General features: G+C 35.8%; 2 protein-coding genes across 2 annotated transcripts in view; one reads left to right on the forward strand and one right to left on the reverse strand.

Moving 5' to 3' along the window:
- FAM174A (family with sequence similarity 174 member A) overlaps positions 1-25742 on the forward strand; it is a 156966-nt gene that overhangs the window by 74480 nt on the left and 56744 nt on the right. The gene's annotated exons all lie outside the window — the stretch shown is intronic.
- ST8SIA4 (ST8 alpha-N-acetyl-neuraminide alpha-2,8-sialyltransferase 4) overlaps positions 3117-25742 on the reverse strand; it is a 41449-nt gene continuing 18823 nt past the window's right edge. The window contains exons 4-5 of the mRNA XM_079331220.1: positions 22813-23106; positions 3117-4598 (exon numbers count right to left, since the gene is read on the reverse strand). Of these exons, the coding sequence (XP_079187346.1) occupies positions 4316-4598; positions 22813-23106 (577 nt within the window). The 3' untranslated portion in view covers positions 3117-4315. The remainder of the gene's footprint in view (positions 4599-22812; positions 23107-25742) is intronic.

Raw genomic sequence — 25742 nt, forward strand, 5'->3', positions numbered from 1 at the left:
TAAACCACAGAAATTGTATGACATACACTCAGTAGCAATAGTACTCTCCTTTATCTACATTTATAACAATTGTGCTTTCCCTACACAAAGTAACAGTGCTCTTAAAAATAAATAATGTGCAATTTCAGACTTCCATCCTGAAATATGCTAATCTAGATCCCCATCTAAATCCTGGATATGTCTCTCCCAGGAAAGTCAGCGCAAAGAGTGCTTAGAACTTTGCTAGATCAACCACTAAAAACAGTTACTGAATTGGCACCTGTTTTTCTTCAAACTGCAGTCAATTACAGAAAAAGTACTGACCTCAAGCACATGTTGCTCGTATTGTTTGACATAAGAATGATACAGTTGCTATTACATGTCAGACTCAGATTTGAAAGGTTCAGTAGAGAGTGGCTCAGAGCTGTGGAAGAGAACTGTCTCCAAGCTGAAAAGTTAACAATCAAACATTTATCTATTATTTATATGAAAGACTGTCACAGAAACATTAACATGTGTCTTAATAAGAAATTTACAATCAATTTATCTGAATGAAATCAAGTTGCTTAATGCAAAGCTGCCATAAGCTTTGGAAAAATATACATGTTCTTCTGTCTTGATTTAGTTTCCAATTCTTATTTTTAATGTACATTTAGGAACTATAGCAGGCAATTGATATAGCTGGTGAGGAGCACCCTGAACACTGACTGGCATTTCAGTTGTTCTTCACCAGGGTGGATAACATTACAACATTCAGGATCTTTCTTTTTATCCTATTACTTTCTACTAGTTGTTGATAGTATTGGATTATAAAAGTGGCAATTCTAAATCGATTATCTGCTCTGTGTTGTGGGCAGCAGAGCTGTGAGTGTACATAAACAACAGAAATCACCCAAGGCAGATACATAGGCTTAAACTGTTGACTGCTAACCAGGGAAGGATTACAAAGTGAAATCTGTTCTACCTCAAAGTCGTTATACAGCACTTAAAATGTAAGATTATACTGCAGTGCCCTGGGTCACCATTAGGGAAAAAGTCACACAGTGGAAATAATCTGTTTTTTCATTAAGGTCCTGGAGTGCCTTAACAGAAATGCTCCAAGAGCCCCAGGAGGTAGAAGGGAAATGTAAGAAGGGTGTCTGCAATGAGTCCACTGCTACTGCTTCCCAGCTGTACAGTGCAAACAGGGACAGTCCCGGACATGTCTCACCTCAGGTCACCTTAGACCAAACAGTAACTGGTGGCCACAAACCATGTCAAAACAATTTGCAGCAAAACAAACCAGACACCTGGGAGCCTCCCAGAATTTTTGGGCTCCACATGGACACAGGTCTTTTTTTTTCACTACTAGTGCTTGTGAAAACCCACACAGTCAAAGACTACAACTGCCACTTGCCCAGGAGAATAGTTTGAGACCCACCTCTCACTACATCACATCTCAGCTCAGGATAAAGTGAGGCAGGTGAGAGAAGAGGTGTGAAGTCCCTTGGTTTTGGTAGGGAGGCACACCTAGGTGCTGGTGTGAGGGGAGAATGCTGTGAGAAGGATGAGTGTGGACGACAGCAGAGTCCCCTGAGCCTATGGCTCATGGTGTCCAAGGATGCACCACTGAAGGTAGAAAGCCTGCAGAAGATGAGGTTAAGGCCCAGTTTTGAGGAGGTATGGGAAAACTCTCTTGTCTTTGAAGCAAGTGCTACTGTCAATGTCTTGTGCCAAACCAAGCCAAGAGAAGTTTAGTGATAAGATAAAAAAATCTAGACTCCATGGCTTATGTACTGAAGTTAACCTAACATGAAGAAAATCAAATGCATGCTTGGTTTTGAAGCATGCAAAACCAAGGCCTTGGCCAAAGTTTAATTTGTCTTTTGACTTTTAAAGGCAAATTCTCTCACCTATCTTTCTATTTACATGATATTATTTTCATTTATTCATTTGCACAATAAGGAATAAGAGGAATAAGAGAATCCCCATTGACTTTGCTGTAAGAAACATAATCAATAGGCATATTCAAACCTTCCACAGGTGAACAAAATCACATGTCAGGTAGCATTTTAGATTACTTGAGCATGCTGTTTGTTAATGGCCTGACACTAGAGAGAAGAAAAGACGTTCCCAGAAGACAGAGTTAGGCAGATGTTACTCTGAGCTTCTGAGAGACTGGCAGTCTGTGAATTACTTATTTCAACAGCAGTTTTGTCAATGTGTATGAAATATGCTTTAAAAGATCAAACTAAAAAAGTAGCAAAACCCTAACAGCAAGAACAGATGCTCATCCTTCATTGAAGAAATAACCTTACATAAAAATGAAGGCATACATAGTGAACAAATAGCACCCTCTGGTTTATCAACAAACAAATTAAACACATTCAGTCTGCATGGTTGTTTAGTTCCTCATGATGCCTTGATTTCACTGACATTCATCTTTGGATTGCTTATTGCCCATTAGCATGTGGCCAAAGTAAACTGTCCTAGGAAGGAGAGTCTGGTGAATAAGGAAAGATGTTACTATGTCTTACATGTAACAGAACTGACTTTCCACTTTCTGTAATATTTGGCTGCAAGGCAGTGATGTAGCTAGCAAATCTGCATAATCACAGATCTCAAATCATGTATGATGAAATACAGGAACTTAAGAGGAGAAAATGGGTAATAAAGAGCTAGTAAATGTTTGTGAGAATGATGCTACATATGAAATTGCTCAAATTAATTCATATTTAGTAGATAAACTGAATATAATATTTGGAGACCAGAACTGAATGTAGCTCTGAAAACATAACAAGAAAATACCCATACATCATACTTGCATGCATACTCCTTAGCTGAGTATAGCAGGAAAGATATGAAACCATGATGTAACCCATTTATGTGCCCCTTTAGCACAAAAATATATCACAGGATATAAAGTTTTGTTTTTAATGTATGCTGTACTGACACTCCACCCTCTCCTATGCTCCTGTAATCTCTTGTTCTCTTTTTTTGGAAAGAAAGAAGTGAAAGAACTCTTGGTTTTTTTGATAAACAAGACTGATGATAAAAAAAAAAAAACAACTATGCAGTGCTGCATTATTTTAGTCTGTTACACATCAGAACACCTAGATGATACAAAAGAGGTATATTAAATAAAGAGATCATTTACCAAAACTGTATGATCTGCATTTTTTTTCTATTAATTGGCTAGGTCTTTTTTTTTTTCCCTTAGTTCCACTGTCACCTGAATTTCTTTAGACTTCTCCTTTCTACCAAGAATACAACTGTGTGTGTATATATATATATATATATATTTGAATGCATGAAGTAGTTTTTTTATTCCTGCAGATTTCTCTGAAGAATTCTATATGCGAAGTCTGTAAAGAGGCTTTGATCTGAGATGTTTAAAAAATATTAATAACAAAGAATATGTTCCCTTAAGCAGCAAAGAGACATAAATCCACACCAAGTTTCTCCAAGATAAGGAAAATATATGTATTAAAGTAATCTTTGGCACCAAAAACAAGGGCACCCTATTGTATGTATTCAAATCTGTACAGGAGAGAAAAACTTCTCTTTAAGTCAGATCAAAATTATATCTGCATGGTTTCATGTAATGAGTACTGACAACAGCAGTTGAAAAATAATTGGGATGTTAAGGATTGTGTGACAGCAGGATACAAGACAGTAACATTTGATAAAATATTTGATGTTTCCCTCCTCCCTCCCACATTTACAAATCTTTTTTCCTGAAGACAATCCCATAAGATAAAAAATTTAATTACTCATAACATCCTTGAAATCTTGTAAGGCTCCAAAAACTTAAAAGCAACAAAATGCAACCAATATCATTATGAAACACAGCAACCAAAGCTGAGGTTATTATACAATATCAGAAACAGTTCTCTGACTGAAGGCATTTACTGATTTGTTTGACCTTACAGACTTCACTTTCTCTACTCAAATCCATCATGATATTTTCCGCCAAAGCCTAATCTATTTACTCAAGTAAATATTCCATCCACTGGGTATTCCTTTGTGGGCTGTCTGATCACAGTTGCAAACTGGCAGGCTCTTTTTCTTCTTTAATTCATGATGAATGTGTCACTGCATTCTGTAAACACTACTGAGTATACATTCAAGCTTTGTTCTTAGTGAAAGTGGCACTTACTCAAATCTTTGCAGTCAAGATAGCTTAATTATATAGCACTTTACAGGTATAATAGCTGGTTATGTACTTCTGACATAGTATCTTTTTCCAATGACTTAATGGGTATTGAAACAAATCCCCATGGTGGTCCCATTGCCACTCCACAACATCTTTATGATGAGGTGTGTATTCTGTATTTATTGTACCTATACATGTGCTTTATTGCTGTATGCATTTCCCTGTTGTTAATTTAAGTGCTCCTCGATGATGTAACACATACAATGTTTTAAACTCTAATGGCATCCTATGAGGACTGGCATTAGAAAAGTACCGATACTTCAGATCATCATAATAGTGATACTTGACTGGTTTTCCATGTAAATCCTTTGGGAATGGCCAAAATCCGTACAGGTGAATTTCATCACAAAATCTGGTAGCAAGTGTATACATGAGGAGACCAGTGCTGGGTCGTTTAATGTGGACCTTGTTTGTCAGCCAATAGCTGCAAAGAAAGAAAAAGTGCATTAAGAAATTCATGTAACTTATATGTGAATAAATCCCGTGAATTAATTTCATCTACTATGCATTTATTTTATACTATGAAAACGTCAAAGTCTCCTTGTGTCTAAACTGAGATTATAATGATACAGTTCTGGTGCACCTTTACTCCTCCTATAAGAGGTTAAGGGAGATGTTATTTAGCACAGGGCTGGAAAAACCTGGGCCAGCTAAGGGACTTGGTTCAGGCTTTAATCCTGACACAACATCATGTCTGCAGAAGCTAGAAGACGGTAGTTAACCTCCTCAGCCAGATCAGGGAAGAGTCTCTTGCTGTAAAATCTGACCTGTTGTGGTATCCACTTTTAGCACTCCATATCACAGATACAGCAGAACAGATTAAAAGCCAATTACTTAATTTTTGTAAAAACTAGTAGCTGTCTCTTGAGAATTTGATACTTTAATCTCATGCAGTCATCCATCAACATGAACATTTCTAGCCAAATAGTCAAAATAGATGCATCTGGTACTACAGAGTACCACTGCTATCATTCCAGCTGAATTTCACCCTTCCAGGAATAGAATGCTTATGGCAGAAAATTAGACTACTAAACAGATAAATACTTGAAAAAGATCTTACATCTTACTTAAGCATTTCCATCCAGAAATAAGTAAGTAATGAAGGAATAAAATGTAATGAAGACTCTTACAATTTAAGAGTATAAAAGCATATAATCTCCTGTTATATTCAGGTGTTATACAAAACAGAAGTTTAACTATTTGGTATTTCTTAAAATTGAAAAATATCCAAACTCTCTCTATGTATATTGAAAATATAGTACTTGATGTAATTACCATAAAAATTTTATAACTTGGGATCAATTATACTTCAATTAAATTTTAAAAAAAAAAGCATTCAACATATGAAACAGTTGGAGGCACTCAGTGCTCTAGGCTGATACTTCCTAAAGATCATTTATCTCTGCACATTCCTGGCTCCCAAGTTCTGCTTGAATGAATAGAATTGTCAAGTGGTGACACAAATCTCAAGCGATCGTTGTGATTTCTGTTCTGAAAGATACGTGTCAACTTTTCAGTCACTCAGGTAGCTGTTCTAATCTCAAGCTGAGTTAAGGCTGATTAGGCCAACTGATGTTGTAGATGCTTTAATCAATAAGATCCTTGTACCAGATTTTAGTTTCTGGAGTTTTATTATAACTTTAGTTTAAAGCATAAAATAATCTCCTGATCTGCTTTACTGGGATGCACTAATTTTCTGCTAAACTAAGTTTATATCATGAAGGAAGCAATATACGTTACTTACTATAGAACCGAATGAGAATCTTTCTTGCTTCTCATAACTAATTTCTACATCTTCACCTATGACCAATTTCTGATTTTCACGCTGGATAAGGAATCAGCTTAACTGACAGGACTGAATGCATCTCACCATGTTAGAAAATAGTCATCACTATGAAGTCTGTAACTGGCCATGAGTGCACCACTACAAGCATTCATTTTCTTGATGCCGCATGCTAAAACAACTCCTCTGTGAGCCCTGAAGGCCAAATTTATTGAAGATTTGTGAATGCACCAATGCATAAGCAATCTTTAATTCTATAATTTCTTGCCTTGAAGTTGAGTAGATTGAATTCAAAGAGATCTCACTTTAAATTACTTTAAAATATATGGCTGATGGTAACATAGTGAAGACACTAGCAAGATACAATGAATTTCAAATTATGCTCAAAAGTTTAAAGTAATTTCTAGCGGTAAGTGGAAAACCAACACAAATAAAGAGTATGTTGGACAGTCTGCAATGAATGGAAGGTCAGGTCAGTACTTAGGTCTATGCACTGCTTTTTATAAAATTGTCATTAATAAATATAATGTTTGCAACAGGTAACTGAAACACCCCACAATACACTCTAAGAGTAAGGGTCACCCTGCTGACAGCAGGGGATTGCTAAAAATGCCTCTTCCATGAAAAGAAGGGGTATTTGAGCAGGTACTGGTTCCTGCAACAATATCCTTGATCCTACTATAATTCTGTCTATTTTTACCTCAGCTCCTCATCCCAATTCCAAGCATCTTTGCCTTCAAAACTTCTTCTGCACTTCAGACATATTAGGAAGTGATCCATGGCCTCACATCTGAGACCTTTTTCACACAGTCCAATACAGATCTCTCTTCTATAATACTTTCTTTTTACAGAGCATACGTGTTTCAAAGAGATTTCACATGATTTTAAAATCTGAACAATGATCTTGCATGTTCCACTGCATTTTACATTAAAAAATGAAAACAAAGAAATTTTTGATAATTCTGTCAGTACAGGAATGAAATATTGTCAATAATGGGTTTGTACCAGCATTATTTTCTGATGCTTTAAACATATATGCTTTTTCCTTCCTTTTTATTGTTAATACCATAATGAAACCTAGTTCTAATATGCAGTTCCACACCATAAATAAAATACATTTTAAAATTCTGTATGCAAAAGTGTATATTTTGTCAAAGATCCTTCTTTGTCTCTACTAAAATAATGCAAAAAAACTATAAAAAATATGTAAGAACTGATTTTTAATTGAGGCATTGGTACAAAACCTAAACATCTCAGTAATAATGACTAATACAAGAATCATGAGATTATTCCTATTGGAAGGAATGTCAGCAGACCTCTGTCCAGCCTCTGAGAGATCTCAGTCCAGTCTCCATCTCTAATCAGGGTTCCTCAGCCATTGCTGGCTTGCCTGTGCCCAACCACATTTGTAGCTCACTGTTTAGCTTTCTTCAGTTGGCAATTATCTTTTCTGCTTTAGGAACCCAAAGGTGCTTGAGTGGGAAACTCTGTCCACATTTTAAAAAAGCACTGAAACAAGTGGAAGTCTGCCCTGGTGAATATGAGATAAATAAATTATTTACTACCATAAGCACCGTTAAAAGTTTCCTTTGACACTTACATTTGTCTTTGAATTTGGATCCTCAATACTTTGGCCTTTAAAAATACTGGACCTGTTTCTACCAGATCAAAATATCATCTATAGTTAAATATACAGTCAAATCTACCTATTCACCTATATCTAGCAAGATATCCTCATATTTATGAAAATGAAATGTTCTACTATCAGCATGACTGCCAGAGGAATGTCAATTGAATAGTACATTGCTACCTGATAATGACTTCTTGCAGCAATTGACAAAAATTAAATTAAAATTATCACATAAAACCACAGACATCTGTCTTAAAAATAGTTAACAGTAAAATGAGCTGAGAAGACTCTATTACAACGACTAATATATACAACAATTGATGCCAATCATCATTACATTATACGAATACTGGGAAATTCAAATGACAATTTATCCTGCTACTGTGGAATAGATGACTTCTGACTAAATTAAAATACAAGATGTGCTTTCCCATAGCTGTACTCAGAGTGAAGTGTTGTCTCAGACAAAGAAAATCGGATATGATGGGTTACATTAAAATACTAGATAATTTATTGTACTTATCATCTTTATTTGTCTTATCTACAAATTCCACAAGATCTTATAGCATAAAAAGATCCAGAATCTGAATATATATTTCAACAGATTTTGAATTCCTTGCTCTGGATAGGCTGAATCTGAAGGAACATGTATGTTTTAAGCTCTGAATAGCTCAAAAGATGATGTATCAAGCTCTTTTGCTTGAGATGTCCAAGCTGATCGCCAAGCAAACCTATTCAACACACCTGGCTGTCACTAAAAATCTGTTCCTTTTACCAACAGAATATTTTTAAAAAGAGTTTATTGAGAAATCACGTATGGTATTTCAGAAGTTAAAATATTAACATTAATAGGAAGGTAGGGGAAAAAAATTTTGAAAGATGACAGAACTCTCAGTGTTACTCAAGAGTGTCTGTGTGAGAAGCTAGAGGATGTATATTGTCTTGATTCCACTTCCTCAAAAAATACTTCAGAACAGGAAAAGACACAGAGTAAAGCAACATATGCTATTAGTAGAATAAAGTAACTTCTGTATGAGGAGCGAATAAATAGAGTAGCTTGAGAAAGATACAACTAGGTGCAGAGATGGCAAAACACTCCAAAATGATGAAGTGGTTAAGGCAGCAAATAGGAATTTGATTTCTACTTTAACATAAGCACACTGCAATGTTAAAAGCTATGGACTCAGTAAATAAACAGATGGAAGTACTTTTTACACAATACAACACTGAATGGGGAATTCTTGGCAATAGGATGTTTTGGATGCCATTGGCCAACTGTATAAAGCACCCACAACTTGTCAATGTTCACAAACCAAGTGGTGCTTATGAAGCTCCTTCTGAAAGGTTTGCTTAAGCTGCTGGCAATGGGAGCATATATCACAGGGTAGTCTTTCCTTTAACTTCTTTTTTTTTCCTAACTTTTCTTCTATGTTTCTGTGTTGACACCTGGTACTGGTAAGACTGCAGGCTAGAAAGGGATCTCTTAAATAGCCACTTCTATGTTCTTGGACCCAACATCTGTTTTCTAAAGAAAGTGTTAAGGCAAATATCTTCCTCAAATTCATAGAACAAATCAGTTTCTTGTGCCCTCTTGTCTTCAGTGGGATTAATCACACCAATGATAGGATGATATGAACAACCCTTCAATTTACCCTCTCAATTTATATGGATGTTTTAACTAAAAATGCACTATTTGTCTTTTTCTTATTGAGATGTGTTTTGTGCAAAATGCTGCACAAGCAGTCTAAAGTGTGAAAGAATTAAAGTGTGAATTACAACACAGAAAATGTGACGGCCAGCACAAATGCACTGCTGAGTGTTTGCACAATGTCTACATGAAAGGTTACAGTGTACAGTATTTTCAAAGAGCATACACATAAACCCCCTTTCATTGAAAAACTTCATAAAAATACTTCATACAGCACTTTAGGAAATGCTGAAACCCCATCAGGATTCTGTCCTGATCTGATCTGCCTCTTTTTAGTAGTTAGAAATGTGCTTTGTGATATATCACCCTACAAGACAACAAGAGAAAGGGAAAGCTACTTACTTATGCTTCTAGTGAAACTGGCAAAGAATATTCATCAATATATTTAAAAAATTATTTAGGTCCTCAGGAATCCATTTACATGAAAAAGAGACCTGAATCTTTGCCAGTAAATATTGTTAGTCTTCTACTGCATAGAGACTGAAACATCTACCCTTCCTTCCGGAGTCATGAAAGTCATCAACTGAGACTAGCACAGAACAAGCCTCTGCTAAAAAGCGTTGCTCGCTCAACTCATGCAGGAAACCATTTTCAAGAGTAAAACATAACTTATTTTTAGAGTAAGTCATCTAAAAAAATCTGAGGTAACAGCTGCACTAGATGTGCACACATAGCATAGGTGCAGTGAAACAGACCTAGAGTACATCTTACAGGCTTAGAATGTCAGGAGATAAACTTCTGGAGTAAGTTTTTCCTTTCTGACATATCAGGTCCTTACTGAAATATGATGGAAAAGATAGATCTTCCAGTGAGGTGTTCCATACCTGTCTTATTTCTGTGACATATCTGGACAATAACATGCCTACTGTACAGATAATGGAAAAAATACAGAATTCTGTAAAATAAAGAATCACACAATTGATTCAGGTGGGAGCAACCTTTAAAGATCAGTTAAAGATCAGTCAGTCCTTCCCCTCTGTTCTGAGCATGGACATATTACACAAGACAAGACTGTTCAAAGCTCCATCCAACCTGGCCTTCAGCCAGGGATGGAACATCTGCAACCTCCCTGAAAAACTTGTTCCAGTGTCTCAACACTCTCATAATAAAACATTTCTGCTTTCTGTCTAACCCAAACCTATCTTCTTCAAGCTCAAAACCACTGTTCTTTGTCCTGTCTTGGAGAGATAGGTAAAAAGTCTCTCCCTCTCCAGCTTTCTTGTAGGCTCCCTTTAGGTACTAGAGGACCACAACAAGGTCTCCCTGGAGCATTCTCTTCTCCAGGTTTAGCAAGCCTAGTTCTCTCTGCCCTTCTTCAGAGGAGATGCTCCAGCCCTCTGATCATTTCTGTGTCCCTCCTTTGTAGCTGCTGTCTTCTTTCTACTGAAGATTCCAGAGACAGATGCAGGACTCCAGGTGGGGTCTCAGCAGAGTAAAACTGGGCAGAATGAACTCCCTCAAATTCCTGGCCATGCTCCTTGAGATGCAGGATACAACTGGCTTTCTGGGCTGTGAGCATATAATTCCAGTTCATATACATATGAACACATGTTAATGTTTCTTTCAGGTCAAGAAACACTACTAGCTCAAAAAGCATTTTCTAAGATTTTTTAAAATCAATTTGTAGCCATAAACCAGAATCGACCAGTGATAAACAACAAGATTGCAACAATTTTTCTTTTACTCCCCACACAGACATTATAAATTAATGAACCACCTTCACAATTATAAAATAAAACTCAATATGCCAGTACATAATTTCAAATCAATCTGGTTTTGATTAATACAGACTGAACCTGCATCAACATTTTTTTTGTTGTACTGCTAGCATTTCTGTGCTATTTATTTCCTTTACAATCCCAACAACTAAGATGACTATTTATTATTTTTTATATTTTTATCTTGTTTCATGGAATCATTTAAAAATATGTAGATATTAAGGACTAAGATAAAACCTTAAAAATGTTGGAGAACATTTGAACAGTGTGACTGGTAGATGTAAAAATGATGACCAAGAAGCATGCATATGACTTCATGAGCATTTGAAATGTCAGATAAGAGATGTTTTTAAAAGGTACATAAACAGTCCAATCTAAATGAAATACAATGTAGCAACATACAGTAGCAAGCAAAACACAGAAGAGAAAATATCTGATAAATTAGGAAGAAACAGAATCACCAAGTTGAATATTGAATCTGAGCAACTATTTGCCATAATTTTATAGCCCTCCTTTCTCCCCTGTTTCATTCTTTCTGTATGAAACTTCCAAAGATAAACTGTTTACCCATATCTATAACTATAACTATATAACTATAAAGTGCAGCTACAAAAGAAATAAACTTGGTCAGAAAAGTTGTGTGGGTTTCCATTCTGGAAAGCCCGATTCTAAGAAAACGCTGATAGAAGTAGGTTAAAAGAATGAAAGAATTCAATTACATTTTAAATAAATAGGGCTGCAAATGGTTTCAGAGGGAGTCAATGGCTTTTTTTTCCCTCTCATATAGGTTGTGAATATTACTTATTTTCTTCTCTAGAAAGAAAGGTATTAGATTGGATTAAACAGAGCAATGGAGCAGAGGGATGATTCATAGTCAGACTGAAGATGGTACAACAGTACTTTATTGGTTTTAAAAACTAAATTCTCTATTCAGTAAAATAAGATTACCTACTACTATTCCATGCACAGAAACTTATGTAAAGCTTGGAAGTATGAGAAAGTGTCAGGTAAAAAAATCCCCAAATATTTAGTGCAGAGAAAAGCTCCAGCACATCCTAACAGCAACATTACAACAGCTAATAATTTGAACAGAATATTACTAGAGAGATGTAATTAAAATTAATAACTTGCCCCAATTCTAGCTTTCACCATTAGGTCTAGTCTTTCCTACTGAGTGAATATCTCCTCTTATGCTAATGGCCAATGAATATATTTCTATAGCAGAAAAAAATCCTATCTACCTAATTTTCTCTCTTTTCAAAACAATGTAAATACAGCCAAGTTTGGAAGAAAAATCTAATAAATGAAGAATAAAATCAGTGTCCACTATGCATAGTAGGGAGTTAGAAAGAAAATAATGGAAGAGCCCATTCAAATTGCTAAATTCAGCCTTTGTTACTTTGGAATAATTTATCTGTTGCCTAGAATATCCATTCCATAGAACTGTGTTCTTGAAAGACATTTCCTAAAACTTACTTCACCTATTAAATCTACCATAAAAAAGAAAAAGCTTGGTAGGAAGAATTGCACTGAATTTCCATTCTGGGTCCAATCCTAAAAAACAGTTAAAAATTTAGGCAAAAGGAAACAACTCTATTGTAAGTAGGGCTACAAATGCAAGTATGCTTTAGAGTCAATTGCTTGTAGAAGGAGTCAACTTGGGTTTTCTTGGTCCCTGCTATGGAATATTATATTACGTGTCCCCGAAACAGGGCGATCCCAGGATGATTTTGAAAGGATTTCATTAATGGCACTGATACTGAACCTAATGTTGAAAAGTATTGTCTGCAAATTTGAGAATATGTTCAGGATGTTCTTTGCTCACTGGACTATAAACAGCTTTAAATTTCTTTTAACTTGCCCCCAGCTGCCCTTTATAGCCGAAGCCAGTAATGCCTAACATCAGGTCTGGATACAGTGAAACAACATGTTCAGTCCTATGCTACTTGTTAGACATTTTGAAGTTTTTGAAGATTTATAAATATAAATATAAATATAAATATATATATATATATATATATATGTGTGTGTGTGTGTGTGTGTTTGTGTGTGTGAAGCATATTGGAGTTTAATATAACTATAATTACACAGAAGAAAATCTGGTCTGTTTTGATTTAATCAAAACAAATTGAGGTTTCCTATTTAGAGATTTTTACAAAAAATAAGCATTACAGGACCTTAAATTTGATCAGTGCAACAAACAAGAGCAGATTAATCAGATATGAAAGCTATTGATTTTACTATCTGTCTTGGAGTGATTTATGATGACAGTTTATTCCATGATCTTCTGCTTTATGCCCAAAAATGGTTGTTGTATCTTTAAGGCCTGAGAACTGGGTATGTGCAGGGCTGGGCAGGGGGGTTGTTTTGAGGTTTTTGGTGGACATTTTCAAAGACTCCTTGCCCAGGTACTCTACAGCTCTGTGACATGAGGTTCTTCTTGGCTAGCTTGGTTTTGTTGGCTGAGGCTAAAAGCTTTTCCCTCCCCTGGCTTGGAGAAGCTGTAGTAGAAATCTTTCACCTGCCTTGAGACGAACTCAACAGCTTCAGGTCTGAGAACAGAGTGGGACTGGTGGGAGCAGGGCTGCCCTGTTCCAGCAGCAATCCTCAGGGAGACAAGGGAGAGAAAGCACACCAACAGGTTCCAGAGCAGGCTTTCTGCCTGCCATAACTGCTGTGGAGAGGAAGTTGACACCAGAGAGCCACCAGATTCTTGCTTCCTGCTGGAATTCCTCCATGGAAGCTCCACTTCCCTTAGAGAGAAAGCTGGTGCTATCTTGAACTATGTGTTGGGAAGGGGTGTTTCTACAACATTTCCCCAATTTTTCACACATTTTTGGGTTTTCATTCCTCTATGAGTGAAAGGTGGAACATGAGTTCTGACAGTTTGGCATTTTTCTTCCATGCCTTGCAGGCATTTTGTTGTTAGTAAATTGTTGGGGTTTTTTTTCACTTTCCCCTATTAGTATTCATTTTCTACTAGTTGAGGTTGTTGAAACTCTTTAGAAGAGACTACCCATTACAGTGTGACCACTCTTAAATTTGTCTCAAAAGTGAGACATCATCATATATCTCATGGTTCTCATTAACCAACCAATAGAGACAGGCTTCATAGAAATAAAAGTATACTACCTCAGTAAATGAAGGAGGCAGAAGTTACTCCTTGAGATCAAGATTAAACAAAACCTTTGACCAGTCAAAAGCATTTGCTAAACACGTGCAAGCATGTGTTCAAGAATGTGTTTGAACAGAAACAATTTCCTGTATCACAACTTAGTGTGGAACTAACTCATAGTGGCAGACTGCCTTACAAAATCCATTAAATATGGAAAGCAAACTTAAACAATGCAGAGGAGTCCACACACCAAAGGACCAGTTTTTTTAAAGAATGAATGCTCACTGTTCACATCCTGTTAAATTCTAGTTCATTGCAAACAATGCCAACCAAAATGCCCATTAAAGAGCAATGAGATATGAGTGGAGTTCTGCCAAATCCATCAACTGGTTTCACAAGGACATGCAATACACCAAGGACAAAACTGTTTTGAGTCACTTCTACAATCCAGTAGAAACAAATACATGACACTTATTTGTAAGGCTGCAGATCCCACTACTGATTTTACAAGCAATAACTTCCCAAAAGAAATTTCTATCACTTTCAAGTAAGAACATTAGTGGATCTTTTTTACTCCACAAATATTTTCTTTGATTAGTTTGCTTTCCAATGTGACAGCTTTCTGCATCATCTTCTCTTTTGACTATATATGAGAGGAGCATAGAGAAAATGACAAAAGACTTTGCCATTACAGGCTAGTATTAAAAAAATATCCTCTCCATTGTACAACTTGCTTTATTCTTCTTTATGTAGGTTTCATGCACTTTAAATCTGCACTGCATCAATAAAGGCATACAGTAGGTAGCTATCTACTATTTTTCACTTTATTATTCATTGCTATATATCAAATAAAGAAAAAAAGGAAACCTGAACCAAATCATATACCTACTTCAATACACTGAAAGATTAAAACAAAGTAAAATTTTAAAAAAGGAAAAAAATTTGTGTAAATACAATTAAAATTATTTTAAAAGGAAATAATTCTCACTTTATGGATTAAAGCCTTTAAACAAAATCTGAGCTGTCTTACTGCTACTTACAATGCTATGTTCATATATTATCAATAGCTTTACTAAGTTACCATCAAACATGTAACTAACAGTCATTTGAAGTGCAATCTTCAGACTGAATTCAAGCTACTTAACTTCAAGTCATCAATGCTACAGAAATGTTTACACACTGGCACATTTCCCAGATACCCTGTACCCAGAACTTGCTTTGCAAGTTATGAACAAGTTTATAGAATTTGATAATAAAACCAGAAAGACAGATTTTCTCGTGTCTTTCACCTCTGCTTCAGAGAATGATCATTATACCAAAAACAGCAATGAATAGCTTAGTAATCTCATGAGTTAACACAAGGAGACAAGAGGCATAATTTTGTGCTCTTCACCAGTTTTCATGTATTATCCTTGCTGGTGAGAAGCCTCCTGCTCTTTTAACAGATTCATTTGGAAAAGATGTTTCTTCTTAATGTTAACAACATTACAGAGTTGACATAAACAAATGAATAAATTAAATAATTTTCTACCCATATCCTCTCAAACCTGTTCTCTCTCTCCTGAATTCATCCAGTTCATTTTCTAAAAGACTACAGAGCCAGCAAGCATCACCCCTCTGGATCTGCTCCCACTGTAAAAGATCCCTGAGGGAAACACACAAACTACAACTCAACTCCTCTTTGGAAACCCTCAACAAATCCCTTGCAGGCAGCAGAAATCCCAATTGCCACTGGTGATCCGGGGTCAAGCTTACATTTTGTTTCCAGCACCAGCATTCAGCAGTACTCCTGCAGCAGGCTGAGCTGCCCTATCTGTTTGGCACTCATTTTTCCATAGCACAGCTCACAGCTGTGCTCCTAGGGTGAAACCAGGGTGCAATATCCAACACAGCTTCCAGTGGATCCCTTTTAGAGAGGAGAATACATTGCAGCATGGAGGGAGGGCTTCTCTCTCCTTGACATTGCCTTTATCAGACATCAGGATTTCTCTTCAGTGATTTTTAAAATGACTGCTAGCTCTGCAAAGGAAGATAAAACTTAACACTGCGATTATTTTCTGAAACCTTGTCATTGAGAGCTATGTTCTGTAAACTACCTTTTTCCTATTGCATTTCAACACTGTCCATTATAGACTAAGGTGAAAAAGGCAACGCCTCACCTGTCAAGTTCATGTCACACAAGCATCTTTCTACTGCTTTGATAGCCCATCTGTATGTTACATTTCATCTGAGGCTAAATAATTTGATACAAGATAAGCTGTGCCACCTGTTGGTTTCAGAATGACTGTAAAACACCCACTTACTTCCCCTTTGCCAGCTCTGCTAGTAAGTGTGCCCACACTTACACTGAAATGAAAAAAAAATGGAAACAAAAACCCCCACCTGGTGAGCCTCCAAAATGTTCTGAAACCAGGGGCACACATGTTTGCAATAAGGTCCTATCTCAGATTCTTTTACAAGTCTTCTTTTCTTGCAAAAGAAAACGATTAATCATTTTCTTTGGTAAGTCCCCCATATCCCAGAGGTACACAATAAAGTACAAATAAACGTGAAATGAAGAAGCAAGTTCTAGCAATAACTTTTGCTAAGTCCATTTTCTTTGACTACTTCACTAAAGATATGACACAAAATGCAAATTATGACACTTGCTTCCACTAAATACAGACTGGAAAATGTCCATAAGCTGTTTCTGCTTTTCATGAGGTACAGGAAATATAACACTTCTATACAGAAATTTTGCTTTTAAAAAGTTTGAAATGAAAGTAGGTTTTTTTTACACTTTCTAGAAGTAGCTATTATTTTCCTATGGCCTATTAATTCATGTACTAAAGAAGAGAAGGATAGAGCTCAGAAAAGGACTTCAATGCAGTTAAGAGCACTGAATGCATGATGTGAATCCAAACAGCACTAGTCTTCCACGCATTTATAGGCACGTCCTCATGCCTACATCTGAGGACAAGGACAAGGGTAAGCATGATGCCTAAAACCAGGATTCACTGGAGCAACCTCTGCTGAAAGAGACCCACAAGACAGAATGAAGTGGCACAGAGACTTCAGTCTCTGGGAAATGGGAAGGAAATGAGCACTGGTGAGAGATTTTAAATGTCATTCCATCCAAAACACATGCACTAGTAGCATGTATCTCAACTACAGCATGCCTTCCAACAGCAAAGGAGCAGAATTCAGATTTAGCACCTGATGAATCAGTTATTTTCAAATAAAACAAGTTCTGCTCTTAAAACATCAACACAAGGCATGTCAGCACTGACCTAACCTTCCCAAGGCTCTGAAAGAGTGCAGTGCTCTCCCTTTTTCTCACAAATTCTTTGATGTAAACTGAAACAAGGTAACAGGCTTCCCTTAGCCTCTGAAAAGCCTATACATGGCTCATGTACCAAATAAACAAATTCCTTCCCTCACATGGGGGCTTGACTCTGACCAGATGCTCTCAATCGGTGGGGAGAGAACAGAAGAGTAAAGTCAAGTAACCAAGTACAAACCAAATAAAGTCAGGGATCAAGATAAAGACAGCTTACCAGGAGAAAGAGCCACCTACCACCTTCTTCTGATACCACAGTTTTATCACTTGCTGAGCATAATGGTGGATGGCATGGCAATTCCTTTGGTAACAGGAAGTTTTGAGGCTGTGCAAGTCCCATTCAGGCACAGCCAAAACAGTGATGGCTTACAATTTTTTACCCACAAATACAGCACATAGCATCTACATTTTGGCACAAATGTTCAGAAGAAGGTAGTAGCCATTAGTATTAGCGCTTGGTAAGTCCAGACAAAATGTCCCCAGATGCTTTTCAGTGCTTCTGATAAGAAACACTTAAATCTCTCCTTGTATGCCAACAAAAACTCAGAGACTTCAAACAAATCCATTAAAACATTCTTGAAGGAACTTATATGGATTAAAAAGCAAAGCTACAGAAGACACTAAGCCAAACTGGTCTTTCCTACTGACACCACTGTTTACATTTGTGCCAGGGTATTACTTCTCTGAAGCAGTATTCATGTTAATAGCCCAATGATCTGAATTGACCAAAGCAAAAGGCCAAATAATATAGTGCATCTAGTTATAGCTTTATTTGCTGATTTCCACATTACCTCAGTAGTTAATTAAGTCTTTGAAGAAATCTCTTGCTGGCTGGATGCTTAATACAACTTCTCCTATCACAGAAGCTCAGTAAGATCAAAACTAAATACACACGTCTTTAAAAACTTTTGGAAGGCATTATAATCAAAACAAAAAGTAGCAGAGTTTTTATTATTGTCTTATCTTGGAAACTTTCCTTAACAGGAAGGAAACATAACAATATTCTCATGGATACATGCTGCAGTCAGAATCAACAGATAATTCATCTCATGCGTCAAAACAAATCCCAAGAGAAGCTATTCTCAATTCTATTAATACTATACAGCCAACATCACTTTCTGTGGATTCCAGTCCTATTACTGGTTCATCAAAAACATACGTAAAATATTTCTAGTTTGCTTCTCAATTGCACAGCTACAGTTTTGGTTTTTTTACAGGAGTATGAAATGATCAAATGGGAGTTACAACATATTTTTATGGTTTTCAAAAACACAGGTTTTATGTAAGAGAAAAGAAACTGAAAAAAAACCCAAAAAAACCAAAAACCTAAAATTGAAAAATAATCATAATAAGTACCAAAATATTTTTCAAATAAATATAAATTTGCAGATACACTGTATGAATAAACTATGGGTTATGCATTCCCTGCTTAGCTCCTAGAAGTTATTAGTATTACAGTGCTGTTGCTCATGGTAGATAATCTAAGCAACAAAACTTTTAAAAAATGGAAAATTTCATTCCTCTTTTTTGTTATGACTAATTCTGCTGCTGTCACTACTCAAAACCTGAAATTCAACCCAGGAAGAGTAAGTTTTACAAGTGTTAGGTATATGAAAATTGCTGATAAGGAACAAGGAACAAAATGGCAGAATGCACCAAGGAGTGAAAAATATACAAAAGCAGTTCTGTCAGCAACACTGTCAGTTCTGATTTTAAGTTCTCTACTTCAATTGTGCTCGCCTCCAATGAAAACTCTCTCCCAAAAAGTGAGATACCTCTTGACAGACGTTGCTAAATCTTTCAGAAACGTGATAAAATAGGAGAACTTGTGCAAAGGAAATAAATGCTCATCCTGTGAAACCTTAAACTAGATCAGGGCATGTCCTTAGGAGATGCAGAAGTACTGCAGCTCTGGCAAGTAGCTGCTATACTGAAAAGTCAATCCTGGAGTGTCTCCACTGGAAGAACAGGAACATCACTTCCTGCTCCCCACATAGGACAGGATATTGGGATTAGATGAACAACTTCACAAAATAGATTAGGTTCCTAAAATTCAAACTAACTGGCTTCTCATTTGTATAAGTCAAATAAAACCAGCTCCCAGGATATTTTATGCAAGGGCACAAGGGTCCTATAAGGTAAAACTGTTATTTTTAACGTTCACATGTATAAAAACCAGGCTTGTATTCCACTGAAAAGTAGCTAGTGTGAATTTTTTCCCAGTATTTTGAATATTTATATACATAATGTAAAAGACAACACAGTCATCTTATATTTAGAATTCTATTTTTAGTGTAATAGTAGTTTTTTTCCTGAGAGGATTTATGTATCCATGTATTCCAAAACATGTATTTTTAATAAATATATTTTAGCAGTAAACTGAAAAGGGAAGTCCGTTAGCAGAAAGAAAACAAACAGAAGTTTTAGCAATATGGATTACTCACAGTAGCTGTTTCTCAGCACAGAGCTGCTGGAGAACTACTTAATTTCTGCATGTTTCAGTTTCTGAAAGTATTTTCCCTGTAATTCCCAGAGTAAAAAACTCTGAATATGTGGTTAAGTTGTGCAAAAGCCAAAGAACAGCTGTTTGCTTTCACTAATAAAGAGAAAAGGACCCTGTACTGAGAAGCAACAATAAATAGGCACAACATACTCCTTACATAGGCAAAACTCAGAGATTTCAGTGGGAGTTCTGCCATGTTTAATGCAGGATAATACTCCTCTTTCACAGGCAGGCTCAAGGAGGAAATAAGCAGAGCACAGGCAAATCCCACAGGACGCCTACACAATTGTTCTGTACCCAAAAGATGGGAAGGAATCTAATGTGAAGCAATTTCAGTGATACTGCTGCTGAGGGACTCATAGATCAAAATATCCAGTTTCCTACTGGATGGCTCCATTTGGAAAAGCAGCCAAGAAAACATTCTTACACATCAAGATGAGTGTGACAGCTTTGTTTTGTAGATTTAGGAAAGGAAATACAAGAAAAGAATTCTCAGAAAACAAGCATGTTTTAAATCTGTACTGCTTGTCAGGGCAAGGGGGTGGTGGTGTTCAGCCTCTTCAACAGATGGCCTCAAATATTCACTAGCAGAGGCACAAAAAAAAAAAAAAAAAAAAAAAAAAAAAAAAAAAAAAAAGAGCTGTGCAAGGCTCTGCAAGTTAACTGACCTCCACTGAGTGTACCAACCACACATTGCATCTTAGGAATCCTCTCTAATCCCTCCAGGTCCGCGAGGTGGGATTCATAGCAGAACATCCTGCTGATCCTACTTCTGAGTTTGGTTGCCTGCTGCCACTGGAAGTGAACAATATGATCTAGACTCTAATCTCAGCAGGCTCAGTTCCTGTTTGGCAGTTACAGCTCTGCTACTGAGATAAGCCTCTATACAGACACTTCACACCTCAGAGAGTATAATTTCACTTGGAAAATATTATTACAAATAATCCTAACAAAATAGTTCAGCGTTAAATCTCAGTCTTCTTAAGAAAAAAGAAGTTTCTGAAATTAGTCACCGAAGTAAATAAAAAAAAGTTATGCAATTTGTTCATTATAATTACTTTATAATTAATATTTTTGGCAATGACATTAGAGAGCAAGTAAATTATTTTAATCAGTTAAGATGCTAATTTAAAGACCATAGTTCCATCTTGAACTCTGTCATGTATTGATTGCATCATTTAATATGTCAATATGTACACATTGATATTAAAAGTTCCATATATTAGCTTCTAAAGACATTTGGGGTAAAAATGGAATCCCTCTCAAATCACTTAAAAATATAATTTTCAAAACTTAGATCAAGAAGTGAATAAGCAAAATAGAGAAACATTATCACAGGTAACCACTTGAACTAAATCTACTAGAAAAAGAATCTGAATAAAATGCCCGTTTATGATATTACTGATTTTAAAAGTAGTTATCATGGTGGGTTTTGCATGTATATAATCTGGTTTTAGAATCTGAAACACTTCTGAGATTCTAGAGAAGCATCCATCATTCACAGCAGTTTTATAAAGTATGAAATCAGCAAAACACTGTTTCTTTTTGCAGTACACATTACTCTTTTTTAACCCAAAAAGGGTGTAACAGGAAGGAAAAAATGCTTTAAGAATTATCTCAGAATGCAGTCATCTGATCAAAAGAATCTATTTGATCAACAGCAACTCCAGAACACTATGTACTGTTTATAAAGTTTCTTTCATTAAAAGAGAAGGAAGAACAGGAATGAGAATTTCAATTGTAGCCAAACTGACCTGCTACTAAATAGAATTCTAATATAAATTTATACTGCATTAGAAATAAAGAATTTGGCCTCATTAGATCAGGTCTAAGAAACCTTATATTCTGCCCTTAGAAAACACCTAACACCATATGCTTTAAAGACTAATGAAGGAAAAATTAGACAGTCTGACACATACAAAAAGGAATACAGACAACACTTTCCAAACCTTGAGCCTGCACTCTTCAGCATAAGATGATTATTATTTATTAAATGATTTGGCCCAAAGTTCACATACTTCCATATTTTAATAAAATTTTAGGTTCATTAAATCAAAGAACTCTAGATATCAATTTAAATTCACTGTGGAGTTTAAACCACAGATTCAACAACTAGATACAGTCATATCAGATGACACTGCTAGGTATAGTTTAAAATACAGCTCAATCCAAATTTTCAACAATTCAGATGGCAAAGCTTTTGTTGCCTCATTCAGATAGCAAATGTAGGTGCTAATAATTATTTTAAGACAAAGCCCCCTAAACGACCTTCTAACTGGCTGGTTAAAGACTGCACATTCTGAATTACCATTCACATTTGATAATTTTGCCCAGATTTAGAAGATGGAAATTAACACTGTTATTCGTAAACTGGAAGCAACATGAGACAGGTTTATATACACATATATACACAAACCACTATACCTATGTACTATACACATTCTGAATACTTGAAAAGTCAACACAATCATGGCCCATAAACAGCTAAAGTCTAAATGTCTAATGCAACTGTGTAACTCAGTAAAAAAGTAAGTGTTTTCTGAAGTATTTTCTAATTTCAAAGGCAATAGATAATTTTTTTCCAATGTCAGAAGTGCACCACAGTAGGAATGCAGCATTTAATCTATAAGACATAGGAAAATATTCCAAAAAACAACTTATGTCTAAGCTTTACTCTCATACTTAATTGGGATAATTCTAAGAATTTATTACCAAACAAAATTGTCATAAATGCAATCCATGACATCATTAAGGGAAATACCATGCTCCTTTTGACACTCATCTTTTTTTCTGCCTACTAGGAATTCTAGTTATGAGTTTCATTGTGTGCTGAGGACAGACCAGTCTTTTTCATACACTTACCCTCTGACAGCATGAATAAGTCTCAGTGATGGATAGGCGGTTCGCACTTTCAATTTATTCTTAAGGATTAATGCATTAACCCACTCCACATGCTTCTCTCCACCTTTGACCATGAAAGCTGGGATCCAAAGGACACTGTCATTCAGCATGGATAATCTATGGACAAATTTTTCTCTGTCACTCTCATTCCGAAAGCCTCCAAATGCTCTTTGTACAACTGATGGGTTCATGGTAACAAAATCAGATTTAGTTCCCACATCGGCAGCAAACTTCACCACAGGAGCTAGATTGCACCTGAAGAGGAAGAAATTAATAGAAAAATGAAAATAAATATAAAACATTAACTCAGAAAAACGTGTGCATGAAGGGAAAGCTAAAAATGAACATGCAAGCCCAATTCCATTTAATGTGAGAAAAAAGTACCAATGATGACACACATATACTATGTGATCACACATAGTATTTCACTCGTTGGACAACAAGGATCAGACAAATTTTTAAAAACATTAAGTGTACAGAATGTTGCAAAAAAATTCCTCTTTGGAACCATTTGGAAACCATATCATCATGCTCTAGAATGCCTCAACATCTAAAGCAGCACTCGTGAATAATGTGCTTTCTTAAATTTATTACCTTCCATTATTTATTTAACATCATGTTACCAATAGCAAAGAAAGACATGCTAGCAAAATAAGACATAATTTACCCAGTATAGTCTATGCATTTTCATTTTACTTTTCTTACAACACAGTATTTAAATATTATTTACAAACTAACTTTATGCTATCTTTAAATGGGATTTTGGTACTTTTGTTTTTGGTATTGTCACTGCAGTTAATAAGATGTTTAGAAATTTAGTATTTTTTTTTTGACTAAAAACTGCAACTTTTGGAAAAAAGTATTTAACTTTCAATTTTTGGTTCACATCTCATTTTCAAACCTTCTCTAATTTTGCAGTAGCTCTGTGCCTTTTTCCTAGGGTTGAGAAGTTCTCATTATGCCATTGGTCAGCAGATTTTTACCCCAATTACATAAATACATATATATGTGATCTTATACATGCATTGAATGCAGATGACATAATGTGATTCAGACACACAGACCAAAAATTCTCAGTGACTGAAAATCCGCTTCTTCCACAACCTCTAATACTAATACTAAATGTATTAGTTACAGTGGGATATGTTGAGAAATAGCGTGGGGAAAAAACTGCTAATGTTTGGAGTTAGAAGTAATGAGAAAAAAATGAAGAATGGAGTAGATGCTCCTATACCACATTTTCATCAAACTGGGTGATCATCCCTGGGTTTGCTGTGCCATCTTTATGGCTCAAACATCCATAACATACATTGAGAGCAAAGTTTAAAAAATAAAATAATGCAATCAAAATCACAAAAATATGCTCAAATGAGAAGTTAGTTATTCCACAGAGATTCAGTTCAACTTGCTTCATTGCTAATATATGTATACAGAATACAAAGGTCCAGTACACAGTATTCATAGACCACATTTCAAGTTAATTTTAAATAAAAGCCATCAAAATTTCCTTGAGTAAATTGATCATCATTTCCATTTCTGAGAACCAGAAGAATATTCTAACTACAGTAGAATAATTCAAGAAGTGGCCATGAACTGGTACACTTCTTAATCCTCTAACAATTGGTGTACTTGAGGTTTACAAGTCAAAATAAATACTTTAAGACACAGGAAAGAAGTGGTTTACACTGATGCTTTGTTTCATTAATATCCTCTCTTTGTAGAGCAAAGCCAAAAATATCAGATACACAGTAATAACCATATACATTCTGAGAAGAAAAAAAATTAAAATCTGATTGTTGCTGGCAGACATACTAAACATTTCTGAAACATAAGGCATTACACCCAGATTAGTGTCAGTAACACACACTCCTTCCTGAGTAGTCTGTACAGTTTTCTATCCAGATTCATATTGAAATTCTTGCAAGAATCAAAACAGTAATACTGAATTCAGTAACTCATGCCATTTTTAAGAGATAAATTGACATGGAAGAAAAACTGAAGGGTAGAGCAAGCAGGAGAGGAAAAAAATGAGCTAAACACTGAAGAGAACCTCACAGCTGGACTACACTCTACTCAACCTACATGCAAGAGGAACACTGCCCTAATAATTGTGTGTACATAGTACATCTTCTCACCTGAGTCTCCAAACAAAGGTGTGCAGCAGTGCTGTAGTAACTTCCACACATGCCCAAAAAAGTTGAGATTTTCCTACTTCCCCTAACAAATGAAATTAATAAAGTGTTTGAATTCTCACATGTTCCGCACACTTCTTTGGCTACTGAAAAAACTAAAGTTGCTTCAAATTAACCACAGGAATCTGAAGTTATACTGAATCCCCTAACATATCCACTCAATACCAGTCATTATCAATGGCACGATGTCTCATGAGAGCTGCAAGTTTAGAGCCTCAGGTACAGCACTGCAGATTCTACTCACACACGAGGGTTTCTACTCAGTCATGAGGGGGTTTCAGTATGTGCCATGTAAAATACTAACTTGATACAACCTTTCACAACACAAGTTCACAAAAGTACAGAATTTTTTACTTCAGGATGAAGGTAGTTTTTGTAACATCACCTGCTAAAAAACTGCATTAATTCCTGTTGCCCAGATTAGAACTTATACTGGTAATCAACAAATTCTTTCTTCCACACATCTCCCTTAACACCAGTATCTGAAATCCAAGTTGTCATCAATTGACACAGCATAGCTGAGTGTCAGAAAAAGCCTAAAAGCATTTTAGAAAGAGCTGCAAAACACATTATTTACATCTTTATTGCATGTCCTGCTTTAAAATTACACATGAATTAGTTTTTCTGCTCTTCCCAGTACTATTCCTTTGACAAGAAAATAAAGCAATGAATTTCTATCACTGAAAGCCTTTTGCATAT

Source organism: Erithacus rubecula (genome assembly GCF_903797595.1).
Source record: "Erithacus rubecula genome assembly, contig: SUPER_Z_unloc_2, whole genome shotgun sequence".
Classification (NCBI taxonomy): Eukaryota; Metazoa; Chordata; class Aves; order Passeriformes; family Muscicapidae; genus Erithacus; species Erithacus rubecula.